Source organism: Stenella coeruleoalba (genome assembly GCF_951394435.1).
Source record: "Stenella coeruleoalba genome assembly, chromosome: 13".
NCBI lineage: Eukaryota > Metazoa > Chordata > Mammalia > Artiodactyla > Delphinidae > Stenella > Stenella coeruleoalba.
In genome coordinates, this window is record NC_137159.1 from 45,485,424 (window position 1) to 45,499,703 (window position 14,280).

General features: G+C 39.1%; 1 protein-coding gene across 1 annotated transcript in view; it reads left to right on the plus strand.

The window, feature by feature from the left end:
• Positions 1–2,664: 2,664 nt before the first annotated feature.
• PSME4 (proteasome activator subunit 4) overlaps positions 2,665–14,280 on the plus strand; it is a gene marked incomplete at its 5' end in the record, with an annotated part of 101,208 nt that continues 89,592 nt past the window's right edge. The window contains one exon of the mRNA XM_079941580.1: positions 2,665–2,906. Coding sequence (XP_079797706.1) covers positions 2,665–2,906 — 242 coding nt within the window. The remainder of the gene's footprint in view (positions 2,907–14,280) is intronic.

Here is a 14,280-nt window from a genome sequence, read left to right on the forward strand (position 1 = left end):
GCGCCACCAGGGAAGCCCAAACCTTTGTGCTTTTGCATCTCTTCTCCCCTGCTTTCCTCCTCTGACAACGGAAGGAGAGTACGGTTTACTGCTAAGGGCCAATGACTCCATATTCTCTCCTACTCTGTCATCTTCATCCACGTATCTTCAACCTGTCTCTCCACTGGTGCCTTCTCATCAATATTTAAACATATCCCAGCTTCACACAACTACTGAAGCCCGTGCGCCTAGAGCCCGTGCTCCACAACAAGAGAAGCCACCACAATGAGAAGCCCGTGCACCACATGAAGAGGAGCCCCCACTCACCGCAACTACAGAAAGCCCGTGCGCAGCAAAGACCCAAAACAGCCATAAATAAATAAATAAATAAATAAATAACATATCCCACCTTCAAAAATTCCTCTTTTCATTTCAGCTAACATTTTTCTCTTGTTCTTCCCACTCAAACTATCAAAAAATGTTGTCCACCTTCGCTGTCTCTATTTATTTCCCACTCATCCTTTGTCACTGTAATCTGGTTTCCATCCCTACACTCCACTGAAACTGTTCTTATCTGCTTTATCAATAACTCCAATAAACCATTCTTAGGTCTTATCTCATTTGACCGCTCAGTCACCTTTGGTATAGTTAATCAATTCCTCCATCTGAAAACTCTTTTTTAAAAGGCCCACTTTTCTAGAACGCCTACCTCTCAGACTGCTTCTTGTGAGTATTCTTTGTGGTCTCTCTCTTTCTTTATCCATCCCTAAATATGGAGTTCTTTTAGAGTTTGGTTCAGGGCCCTATTCTTTTCATACAGTTAAACTAATTAAACAAGGAGGCCATTAGACTAAGGTGGCTCTAATGCTTTGGTGGCCTACTTAAGCAAACCAAAGTCTAAGTGTGTAAATGCCTCAAGATTATGAAATCTAAACACTAAGGACAACCAATCACAAACAACTAACTAGGCTTTAAGCTGTAGCCAATTAAATAATTTCCTTTCTTTGCTTCTGCACCTTCTTTAAGTCTTTCCCTGCCTCCTATTGGTGCTCCTAACCACTTCTGGTTTGGTGCTGCCCAATTCCAATCAATTTTTGCTCAGATAAACTCTTAAAATTTTTAATATGCCTCCATTTATCTTTTAATGATACTCTATATCTCATTCCCTCCAATCCATCTATATGCTAATCCGTATCCATTTTTAGATGGCCCTCCTGATCCATACAAGAAAATATTTTCCCATCCCTTAGGCATTCTGCCTCCATAGCTGTTTCTGCTGTGTTCTCTCTCTGTTTCCCAAGCCAGAAATCTGACATCCTGACTTCTCTGTTTCACACTTCACATCCAATCAACTACCAAGCTCAGGCCATTCTTGCTGAAACAGCTCTCGAATCATTTCAACTGACATGCAGCCCACCATTATGTCACATCTCCTTAAGGGGTCTGCCAGTTTCCAATTCTGTCTGTTCTAATCCATTCTAATCCATTCTCCACACAAAGCCAGAGTGATTCTTCAGAAATGTAAATTATATCATGCCACTGCTATGCTTAATTTTTCCGCTTCCTGTTGCCTTTAAGATAAAGCTCTAAAAACTTCCTAGCATGTCCTTCTCAGTCTCAATTCTTCACTCCCCTCTCTGCAAGCAATCTTCAGTCATTATAAACTTTGAATTCCTAGAGTGCATGCTTGCAGCCTGAGCTCTCCCCCAGCTGAAATATACCTTCCCCTCTCTTGTTTTCCTAACAAAATTTGCACTCAATCCTTAAGCTCAACTTTATGCATCATTTCTAGGAAACTACCTGACACCCCTCCAGTTTGAAGTCCTCTTTAGGTGTTCCCAAAGCATCCTGTACTTATCTAGCAATTAAGAGCAGTATTGTCTTGTAATTGCTTATTCCCTAGTCAATAGCTCCATGTGGCTGTTAAGTCCAAGGAGGTCAGAAACCAGGTGCTCTTAAATTTTCCATCTCAAGGGCCTAAAAGGAGTGTCTGACAGACAGTAGTTCAATTAATATTTGTTGAATGAATTTGTTGATTCCCTTTCTTTGGAATGAGGGCGGCCAGGAGAATGCCAGAAAGACGGGGGCTTAAAGGGCACACAGTAAAAAATCTATCAGCAACAAGTGGGATGGACAGAGTACCTAGGTTTTTCCATGAACGTGGCATGGGGGACTACGTGGAGCGCCTGGTCCGAGGCCACGGCGACCACACGCTCCCGAGGGCAGACGCAGGTAGCGCGCGACCCCACGCGAGGAAGGACAATAGCTTGGAATTCGGCCTCGAGTTTCCGGTGGGACAGCCTCGAGCTCGACCCGTGGGACCTGGGGATGGGGGCTCCGACCCGGCCCACAGCAGGAAGGCGCTGCACCTACGGTCGCTGTCGCCGTCGCCGTCTCCTCCGACGTCGTCGCCCCGCCCCGCCCCGGAAGTGACTTGAAGCTTGTCCGGAACCTCCGGGCCCGGCGGCTGCAGCGTCACCAGCCGAGCTGGTGCGGGGCGGGCGGAGCGGCCGCTGCAGCCGCCAACGAACCGGGAACCGCGCGGGGCAAGCAGCGCGCCGGCCAGGGGAGGGGGCCCAGCGATAGGGCCGAGGGCGACGACGACGCGGAGGAGGCGGAGCCCGGAGAGGGGTGGGGGCCGGGGAGGGTTAGGGTGGGAGGGGGTTGGGGGGGTGTCCTGGTCTCATGGAGCCGGCCGAAAGGGCGGGCGGCGGGGACCCCTTGGAGCCGGGCGGGCGCCCCGGTCCAGACCCGCGAGGCTTCGTCCCGCAGAAGGAGATCGTCTACAACAAGCTGCTGCCCTACGCCGAGCGGCTGGACGCCGAGTCCGACTTGCAGCTGGCCCAGATCAAAAGCAACCTGGGCCGGGCAGTGCAGCTCCAAGAGCTGTGGCCCGGGGGCCTCTTCTGGACCAGGAAACTCTCCACGTAAGTGTGCCGGGGCCTGCAGGATGGGCCGGAGGCAAAGGCTTGGGTGTGAAGGCGTCCGCGGGGGTGGGGGGGAGGCTCTTTGTCCGCACCGGACCGCTGGACCCTCAACTCTGCCCCGGTTCGGGCGGATCGTTTCTGTGCAGTCATCCCAGGGTCGCGACCGAAGCCTGGGAAGCACTCAAGCTTCCTCCCTGCCACTTTCTTACGGGATCTCCCTGGTTCTCACCAGCCCTCTATGTCCTTCGCAGCTGCTTGTCCCCAAGGTTTCGGGTTGTTGTCTTCCGACATTCGGGGCCCGGGGGAGCGTGAGGGCACTGGACCCGCAGGGAAAGAGAGGAGCTGTCCCCCAGGGGTCCTCCTTGGACCTTTGCCGGTGGCGGGAGGGAGCAGAGAGGATTCGTCTTTGGGCGAACAACTCGACTTTTCCTGGTGTTGACTCCAGTTTTTTCTTACCTTACGGTCCCTGCCTCTTCCTATCCCTCAGTTCGCGTCTAGTAACTTTCTGAATGGGAAGGAGGCCGTAGGGAACTTCTAGGTTCTGCTTTTTTTTGGGCCTTCTCAGTCTTTGTGGGTTTGATTGAAAAGACTGTTTTAAAATCAGCCCTCAGCGCATTCTTGGGCTGTGTACTAGACGTTAATGTTGAGAATGTTGAGTCTTACAACCTCGGGAAAGTGTATGTTGCTCCTTTTATGACATTTCCTTTGGAAATGTGCCATACTAAGGAAAATAGAGAAGGAAGCTGTCAAGTTGTCCTGGGCGTTATTAGTATCGGGCTGGTGTTAATTTTTGAGCTGCTCAGATGAATATAGATTACCTAAATCAATCTCAGTTGTTCTATTCTTCTTTTGTTACCTTTTTTTTTTTTTTGGTATGAACTGGCTGCAAACTACAGTGCCACTGAAATTAGGGGAAACTGAGTACAGTTGGGGGAAAGGTTAGAGACATATTTGCTAGATGGGCATCTTCACTGTGTCAGAAGAACTTTTTTAAAAGAGAATTTTGCTGTATCTTGTTTGGTTGGCTATACATAAAATCTGGTAACATTGTATGTTCATGCATGTCGGTATGGGTGGCTGAACACACAAGACATAAATCACTTATCTAATGTTTACCCAAATCTGCTGAGTGAACTGGGTGATGACTCAGGGTTTTGTAATGCAGTCGTCTTTTCTACATTTCCTCACAGGATGATTCTTATCTGCCAATTATTAGGGAGCCTCTAACAAATTTCTCATCTCCAGTTGTCGCTGGTGGTAGCACTAATTACCTTTTTAATTAAAGAGCAAAACTCAAATGCTTAATTTGCCCTTTTCAAAGAGTGACCAAATTTATGTCAAGGTTAACAGCTCCCCTCTCGATTAGAGCTTGAAGAAGTTTGTGGTGTTAGGATCCATAGGAGACTTGGGAAAAAAGAAGTGCAACAGGGAGAAGAACCACATTTGGTTAAAACAGAAGAATGTTTTATAAATTATTAAAATTCACAGTTTTTTCAGGTGAGCCTCCTCGGTTTTTATGTTACTTGGGCACAGTAAAAATAAAGTTACTTTGTCAGTTCCAGTAATTCCTCATTTTAATCACCGAGATCAGATTTTTCAGAAAATAACCTTTTTGGGGGACACAAACAGCTCCTTTTAGATGCACAGTGTATAAATAAACCAGTGTGTGAATGCATATGTGGTTTGGATTTATTAATGGAGAATCTACACAGGCATAGTTAAGCACTGTTTTCTGACATTTTTATTGTAACTAAGCTTGGCAAATTAACACCTGGAGGTTTATTTATTATTTTTGGCTTTTAGGTATAAGTATCTGTACGTAGAAAGGGCTAAAAATACAGTGGAGACAGTCCTTGGTGTTTAGGGCAATATTGCAGTTACACAGCTTTATAACCTACGAACGTCAAACCATTTATATCTAAGTAACCAGCAAGAAATGCTATCAGATAGAATTTTATTTTGGAACGGTGGTTAAATGCTGCAAGCTGATTCTTGGGATTACGCTATGAGACATTTTGAACTTGGTGGGACATGTTGTGATCTTGGGTGTATTTTTTCTCCTAAGTCATGCTAAGGTGACCTGTTTATAGTTGTGCTTGTTGTTTTTAAGCCTTGTGTGTGTTGCACAAGTTTACATCTAAATGATGCCAAAACATGTGATGATAGCTCTCAGTTACCTTAGTAGTGATAATACTTAGTGCTTTGTAGAAGAATGGAAAGTAGTAATGAAAATAAAATCTAATTTCTCCCACTAGCTCTGTGACTGTGGGCAAGTTACTTTAATCATGTGTTTCAGTATACTTGTGAGAGAAATGAGGGAGTTGGAGTAAGTAATTCCTGAGAAACACTCCTGCTCTGGTATTTTATGATTTTATTTTTTATCCTGTAGAGCCTCAAATAAGCCAGTGTGTATCTTTCTCCAACGACTGTTTGATAAGTTTGTAAACTACTGGAAATAGTTGCACAGATCCAGTGCATTCCTAAAGAAGACCAGAGTGTAAATGCTGTTCAGAGACACTGGGACTGGATCCCCGACCAGAAGTATATACATCCCTAATCTGGGTGTCACAGGACTGGGTAGAGTTCTGGTTTAGGAGATACTCAAGAAACCACCCCCCCTTTTTTTTTTAACTTTTTATCTCATTTTGATGGTTATACTTATCTTTTAATCTATCTCAAGACTTGCAGGTCTGTTTAGCAGATCTCTGTGAAGAAGGGTTATTTCTGTGTACTTTAAAAATTGGCCCTGTGATATAATACAAGCTCTCTTGTACAGAGAGCTTAAAGTATTAGTACTGTCTGTTGAAGTGAGATTTTGTGACATCATACGTCACGAAACTAGTTTTTAAGAAGCAAGGAAACAAATTAGAGAAGAGAGGCACAAACTAAATGGTCTTTGAAAAACAGCAGTTAAGACAGCTCTTGGACCCTGAGTGAAAGGCATCTGTAAGTAACTGGTATGGCCTCTGTAGAGAATGAAAGGAGTTGAAGAAAGGTAATCTTGAAGCTCGCTTTTTCTCCCTTGTCCTTCTGGGCCTTTCATGAGAGGCAGTGAGGTCTAGTCAGAAGAAGTTTATCTGTACCTGGTGTTGCCACTCTTATCATCTTGGTCTTGCTTAACCTCTCTTAGCTTTAGAGTCCTCTTTTGGAGAGTGGGAGTGTAGACTACGCATGGTTTTTCAAACCTAAAACTTAGCAACGAATTGTTTCATAAAAGCAAAATCTTAAACACAAAATTAGATCATTTCTTTCTTTTGTGTTTTTTTTTTTAAAGCAGAATTTTGATTTTAGTGAAGTGTGTGAGTTTGGATTATTATGAAGCAAATTTAGATGCTTTGTTTCAGTGAAAATGTTATATTTTCTGCTGTGAATGAAATGATTGTATTATAATGTATAATGAAATGATTGTGTTATACTGAGGAATCATTTGCTAATGATTAATTTGCTAATTAAACTGTAGCTCCCTTGTTTAATTATTATTAAGAATATTACGTGGCCTTACTTGATAGGAATTGGATTAAACCACATAATGTATTTAATTAGATTATACAACCACTGGAAACTTGTTTAGTCAAAATATACATTATCAAATACACTAACCTCCTTTGTGGAGAGCAATATGTGACCACAGGAGCACCCAAATCCATATCATTTCTATGTTAGAGAAGAAAGAAGAAAATGCTAACCACTAAATCTCAGTGTTAATATTGTCTATTAACATGATGTACTTAATAGAGTAATATTTGAGTATTAAAATTGTGAAGTACACAATAAAGATAAGCTTTTTATTTGTAAAAGAATCTCAAAATCTTGACAAATTGCCACATTCATCAGTGAGAGCCAGTTGGAGAAAGTAGTAGAAAAGGTTTGTCTCTGTTATTTAAGTGGCCACACTCAAAACAGGACCCAAAATTTTGTAGGGAGAAAGTTGATTTTCCATAGGAAAAAACAAAATGCATGAATTGATTGATTTTGGAGAGACAAATTTTCTGATAAAGTTGTATAACAGCACAGTAAGTTATCTTTCACTCTTTTTTCTGTTTTTTTTTTTTTTTAACTAACATACTAATTTTTAGAGTAGGTTTAGGTTCAGAGCAAAATTGAGCAAAAAGTACAAAGAGTTCTCATATACCCCCTGCCCCTACACATACACACGTTTGATTTTTCATAGCAATGTCAAACATATATTTTTTTAAATATTTGAGGCTCTTCCCATTTTCCAGGGATGTCTCTTTCTCTTTCTTTTAAAACACCTTGTCAAAAAAAAAAAAAAAAAAAAAAAAAAAAAAAAAAAAACACCTTGTCAGTTTTCTCTTTACTAGTTAACTGGCTATTTCTGCCTGAGTCTCATTTGTCATTGACTATATGTGTGATTCTGATGTGAATAGTTTTCTAACTTTTTTTCTTTGCTTTAAATATTTTTTTATTATGGAAAATGTCAAACATATACAGGAGAGGAAAGAATAATATAATGAACCTGGGTGTACCCATCACCCATGTTCAACAGTTACCAACTCATGGCCAATTAGGTGTCTCCTACCACCACCCCCTTCAACCATTTTTTTTTGAAGCATATTCTTCATTCATAAATATTTCCAGTATATATCTTTAAGGGAAAAGGAATTAAACAAAAAGTCAATACCAATATCATTATCAAACCTAAAAGAGTAACACTTACTTTGATCAACCTCATGAAGTTGGCTTCTTTGCAGAATTTGTAATTTTACTCCTGAGTTTCCATTTCATTTGCATTGTTTTGTCTGAGGTTCACTATAAACAGACCTCATGGACAGAGATAAAAGAAATAGCTCATTAATGAATATTTTCATATTATGACATCTTTTTCTTCCCCTCTTAACTTTGGAAACATAGAATCAATCCTGGGATAACGAGGACTCCCTTGAATTATCTCTATTTTAAAAATGAAGACACTGAGGTTCATAGGTTAATACATAGCTTGATGCAAAGTAGTAGAGACAGGAGTCTTCTTTGAACAAATTATTTTGTGAGTGCCTTGTATGGGATGGGCACTGTTTGTGTCACTTGGGATATGTCAGTGAAAGAATTCCGCCCTCCAGGGAAGTTCCAGCGTGTTCTTTTTCTCTTAGTGCACATTTTTGTTCATTTAGGACAGAGCAAGCAAGACGTAACTCCATCAAGAAATTTGGGGGAAGGAAATATGAATGCTAAGCGCATTACTTAAAAAAAATTCTCAATCTGACTGGTGTGTTTTAATGCCATAGATTGAGGCACCGAGAAAGGCAGTTAGAAAACAGTAAAACAGTACCATGTGTTTTTCTTTTGAGATCTGAATGTATTACTTAAAAACAATTTCTTGATGAAGTGTTTATAAAATCAAATTGTCTTTGAAGTGTGTGTTCTTAATTGAAGTGAAACAGAGGCAAATCACTAATGTTTTTTAAGGGACCTTTATTAGTAAATAAGTACACAACTTCTAAACCAGTTGCTCTCATTGTAGAACCTGGGAGTTATCTTTATTTATCTATTAAGTGAGACTCATTTCTAGTGAATCTCCCTCCCCACCTCCCACATTTTTTAATATAAAATTCAAATATGTGTTTCCTCTAACGTTTGTAGAGAATTTAGACCAACATCTCATTTGTACTGTGTGAAAAGCAAGCTGAGACATTGTAATAAAAGCAACAGCAAGCAAAAAAACAACAAAAATCCTCTGTATTCATTGATACTGGCCACTGGAATGTTAAAAGCAGCACATACTATAAATATTCCCCTTTGGAATCCTGAAGTTGCCTACTTCCATATTCGGCCCTTGCTTAGCATTTCTTCCCTTTTAGTGCACTTTCTTGATCCCTTATTCATGCTTTTGTATTCTTTGTGTACCTATCTTCTCTCTACTGTGAGCTTTCTTGGGGTCAGAGTCTTCCATATTTACTTCTCCTTCCCTGCACCCACAGCATTTAGTGCAGCAGTATATACATTCATAGGTACTCAGTAATATTAGAATTAACTTTTTTGTTCCTTGTAAACTAAAGCATTATGCAGTTTCTGATGAATTGTTACTTTTACAGTCAAAATGGAGAAAACGAATTTGGGGTGAGATCTGTTTTAATACTGGGTTCAAAAGAAAGTGTATATTTAACCAAAGAAGAGGAAAGGAGCAACTTGGTTGAGGAAGAGAATGGTGTGTTTCATAACCCAAAGAGAGAGGGTATGGAGAGTGGGGTTTAACAAAGTTAATTAGAGAAAAGAGCAGATTATTTGGGTTGCATCAGGGAGTTTGAAATTTTCATTTAAAAATAAATCTGTCATTGTTATTGTTAAATATTTAGTGTTTAAAAATGTAGAGTATCATTACTACAATTTTCTGATAGACGAACCATAAAATTTTGGTAGTGGTCATTACCTTTTTATGCTAATTTGGCTTTATTCATAGCACCCAGACCCTAAATTTTAGAGTTAAAAAATATAATAAAGGCTTTTTCCCTTTCTAAGAAAAAACTTAACACCATTGCAGCTGTGAAATGAGTTTGAGAGTAGTATTTTAGTTCAAGTAAGTTGGAGGTTGCTTAAAATATTATTAAAAATGCTTTATAATCTTTTTTTCCAACACATAGACTTTTTTAATTTATTTTTTTATACAGCAGGTTGTTATTAGTTATCCATTTTATACACAACAGTGTATACATGTCAATCCCAATCGCCCAATTCATCACACCCCCACCCCCACCCCCCCGGCCACTTCCCCCCCCTTGGTGTCCATATGTTTATTCTCTACGTCTGTGTCTCTACTTCTGCCCTGCAAACCAGTACATCTGTACCATTTTTCTAGGTTCCACATATATGCGTTAATATACGCTATTTGTTTTTCCCTTTCTGACTTACTTCACTCCGTATGACAGTCTCTAGATCCATCCACATCTCTACAAATGACCCAATTTCGTTCCTTTTTATGGCTGAGTAATATTCCATTGTATATATGTACCACATCTTCTTTATCCATTCGTCTATCAATGGGCATTTAGGTTGCTTCCATGACTTGGCTATTGTAAATAGTGCTGCAAAGAACATTGGGGTGCATGTGTCTTTTTGAATTATGGTTTTCTCTGGGTATATGCCCAGTAGTGGGATTGCTGGGTCATATGGTAATTCTATTTTTACTTTTTTAAGGAACCTCCATACTGTACTCCATAGTGGCTGTATCAATTTACATTCCCACCAACAGTGCAAGAGGGTTCCCTTTTCTCCACACCCTCTCCAGCATTTGTTGTTTGTAGATTTTCTGACAATGCCCATCCTAACTGGTGTGAGGTGATACCTCATTGTAGTTTTGATTTGTATTTCTCTAATAATTAGTGACGTTGACCAGCTTTTCATGTGCTTCTTGGCCATCTGTATGTCTTCTTTGGAGAAATGTCTATTTAGGTCTTGTGCCCATTTTTTGATTGGATTGTTTGTTTTTTTAATATTGAGCTGCATGTGCTGTTTATATATTTTAGAGATTAATCCTTTTTCCATTGCTTCGTTTGCAAATATTTTCTCCCATTCTAAGGGTTGTCTTTTCATCTTGTTTGTAGTTTCCTTTGCTTTGCAAAAGCTTTTAAGTTTCATTATGTCCCATTTGTTTATTATTGTTTTTATTTCCATTACTCTAGGAGGTGGGTCAAAAAAGATCTTGCTGTGATTTATGTCAAAAAGTGTTCTTCCTGTGTTTTCCTCTAAGAGTTTTATAGTGTCCAGTGTTACATTTAGGTCTCTAATCCATTTTGAGTTTATTTTTGTGTATGGGGCTAGGGAGTGTTCTAATTTCATTCTTTTACATGTAGCTGTCCAGTTTTCCCAGCACTGCTTATTGAAGAGACTTTCTTTCCTCCATTGTATATCCTTGCCTCCTTTGTCATAGATTAGTTGACCTTAGGTGCGTGGGTTTATCTCTGGGCTTTCTGTCCTGTTCCATTGATTTATATTTCTGTTTTTGTGCCACTACCATAGTGTCTTGATTACTGTAGCTTTGTAGTATAGTGTGAAGTCAGGGAGCCTGATTCCTCCAGCTCTGTTTTTCTTTCTCAAGATTGCTTTGGCTATTCGGAGTCTTTTGTGTTTCCATACGAATTGTCAAATTTTTTGTTCTAGTTCTGTGAAAAATGCCATTGGTAGTTTGATAGGGATTGCACTGAATCTGTAGATTGCTTTGGGTAGTATAGTCATTTTCACAATATTGATTCTTCCAATCCAAGAAAGTGGTATATCTTTCCATCTGTTTGTGTCCCCTTTGATTTCGTTCATCAGTGTCTTATAGTTTTCTGCATACAGGTCTTTTGTCTCCCTTGGTAGGTTTCTTTCAGATTTTTCATCATTAGTGTATAGGAATGCAAGAGACTTCTGTGCATTAATTTTGTATCCTGCAACTTTACCAGATGCATTGATTAGCTCTAGTAGTTTTCTGGTGGCATCTTTAGGATTCTCTATGTATAGTATTATGTCATCTGCAAACAGTGACAGTTTTACTTCTTCTTTTCCAATTTGTATCCCTTTTATTTCTTTTTCTTCTCTGATTGCCGTGGCTAGGACTTCCAAAACTATGTTGAATGATAGTGGCGAGAGTGGACATCCTTGTCTTGCTCCTGATCTTAGAGGAAATGCTTCCAGTTTTTCACCATTGAGAATGATGTTTGCTGTGGGTTTGTCGTTACTACCTTTATTACGTTGAGGTAGTTTCCCTCTATGCCCACTTTCTGGAGAGTTTTTATCATAAATGGGTGTTGAATTTTGTCAAAAGCTTTTTCTCCATCTGTTGAGATGATCACATGGCTTTTATTCTTCGATTTGTTATATGGTGTATCACATTGCTTGATTTGCATATATTGAAGAATCCTTGCATCCCTGGGATAAATCCCACTTGATCATGGTGTATGATCCTTTTCATGTGTTGTTGGATTCTGTTTGCTAGTATTTCATTGAGGATTTTTGCATCTATATTCATCAGTGATATTGGTCTGTAATTTTCTTTTTTTGTAGTATCTTTGTCTGGTTTTTGGTATCAGTGTGATGGTGGCCTCATAGAATGAATTTGGGAGTGTTCCTTCCTCTGCAATTTTTGGAAGAGTTTGAGAAGGATGGGTGTTAGCTCTTCTCTAAGTGTTTGATAGAATTCACCTGTGAAGCAATCTGGTCCTGGATTTTTGTGTGTTGGAAGATTTTTAATCACAGTTTCAATTTCATTACTTGTTTTTGGTCTGTTCATATTTTCTATTTCTTCCTGGTTCAGTCTTGGAAGGTTTTACCTTTCTAAGAATTTGTCCATTTCTTCCAGGTTGTCCATTTTATTGGCATAGAGTTGCTTGTAGTAGTCTCTTAGGATGCTTTGTATTTCTGTGGTGTTTGTTGTAACTTCTCCTTTTTCATTTCTAATTTTATTTATTTATGTCCCCTCCCTCTTGATGAGTCTGGCTGATGGTTTATGAATTTTTTTTATCTTCTCAAAGAACCAGCTTTTAGTTTTATTGATCTTTGCTGTTGTTTTCTTTGTTTCTATTTCAAAATATGCTTTATAATCTTCTAATGGTAGGCAGGCTAAATAGAATGTGTTAGTAATCTTTGGACTGTTAAGTGTGGGTGTTTCATTTCATTTTCTGACGATTTTTTTAAATTTAATTTATTTTTTATACAGCAGGTCTTTATTAGTTATCCATTTTATACATATTAATGTATATATGTCAATCCCAATCTCCCAATTCAACCCAACCCCCCCCCCACCCCCCCGCCACTTTCCGCCCTTGGTGTCCATACGTTTGTTCTCTACATCTGTGTCTCTTATTTCTGCCCTCCAAAGCGGTTCATCTGTACCATTTTTCTAGGTTCCACGTATATGCATTAATATACGATATTTGTTTTTCTTTCTGACTTCACACTGTATGAAAGTCTGTGGATCCATCCACGTCTCTACAAATGACCCAATTTCGTTCCTTTTTATGGCTGAGTAATATTCCATTGTATATATGTACCACATCTTCTTTATCCATTCATCTGTCAATGCTGACAATTTTCTTTTTTCCTTTTTCATTTATTTTTTTAAATTGAAGAATAGTTGATGTATGATATATGTTCAGGTGTACAAGATAATGATTCACAATTTTTAAAGGTTGTGCTCCATTTATAGTTATTATAAAATGTTGGCTATATTCCCTGTGTTGTTCAATATGTCCTTGTAGCCTACTTTATAAATAATAGTTTGTGCCTGTTAATCTCCTCCTACCTGTATGTTGCCCTTCCCCCTTCCCTTTCCCCACTGGTAACCACTACTTTGTTCTCTATATGACAGTTTTCTTTTTTAAGCCAAGGATGAAGTAGAAGCTTTTAGAGCAAGAAATTTTATGAATGCATGTGAGTGCTTATATTTTGGACAGATTCCTGAAGAGCTTAGTTGGCATAGCTTGTGTTCTAAGGGAAGGTAGGTTACTTCCAGAGATCCTAGCTAATAAAATGTTGTCAAATTTCTGTCAACATATAACAAACAGAGGTCCCTAATTTGTGAATGGCAGGAGAAAAGTTGGTATTTAACAGTTTGGTAATGCTTTAGAAGTGTGATTTAGGGACTTTGCTGGCAATCCAGTGGTTAAGACTTCACCTCCAATGCACGGGGTACAGTTTTGCTCCTTGGAGGGGGAGCTAAGATCCTATATGCCTTGCAGCCAAAAAACCAAAATATAATAAAACAAGCAATATTGTAACAAATTCAATAAAGACTTAAAAAAAAAGTGTGATTTAAAAAAAAAAAGCACTCAAAATTTAACCGACAAATATCCAAGACCTTTTCACTTTGTGTTTTGTTTGTTTTTGTTTGTCTGGAGTGTCTCATAATATTTTATCTGTATGTTCATTTATAAGTGTTTATAGAGAATTTTCCAAGTTTTCAGTTATGACCAAAGTGTTGTGAAATCAGTTTAGTAGGTCTTGACCAGTTTGGGTGTGGTTTTGTTTGGTTTGATTTGTTGAATGAGACTAACATTATTAGAGTGAATTTGGAAGTAATAAGGGTGAACGATCATGACCTTTGTTTCAGTTATACATATGTGTTTGTGTATAGTGTATTATGTATTTATTACTGTGGGTTGTGGCCAAAAAAATTTGAAAGCTACTGATTTTACAGGTTTCTTTCAGTACTACAGATATATAATCCACATCTACTTATTGAGCTATAAAGATACAAGAGATGGAAACAAAAAGTTGCAACAGTTTAAAAATATCAGTAACCAGAGGGATTTTACAAGAGAGCATTCATAGATTGTTAAATGAGTGGTATAGATACTACCTACCATTTGTTGAGGGCTCAGAATGTGCCAGCACTATGCGAAGGGCTTTATATTCATTATTTCATTTGATTTTCACAAACATT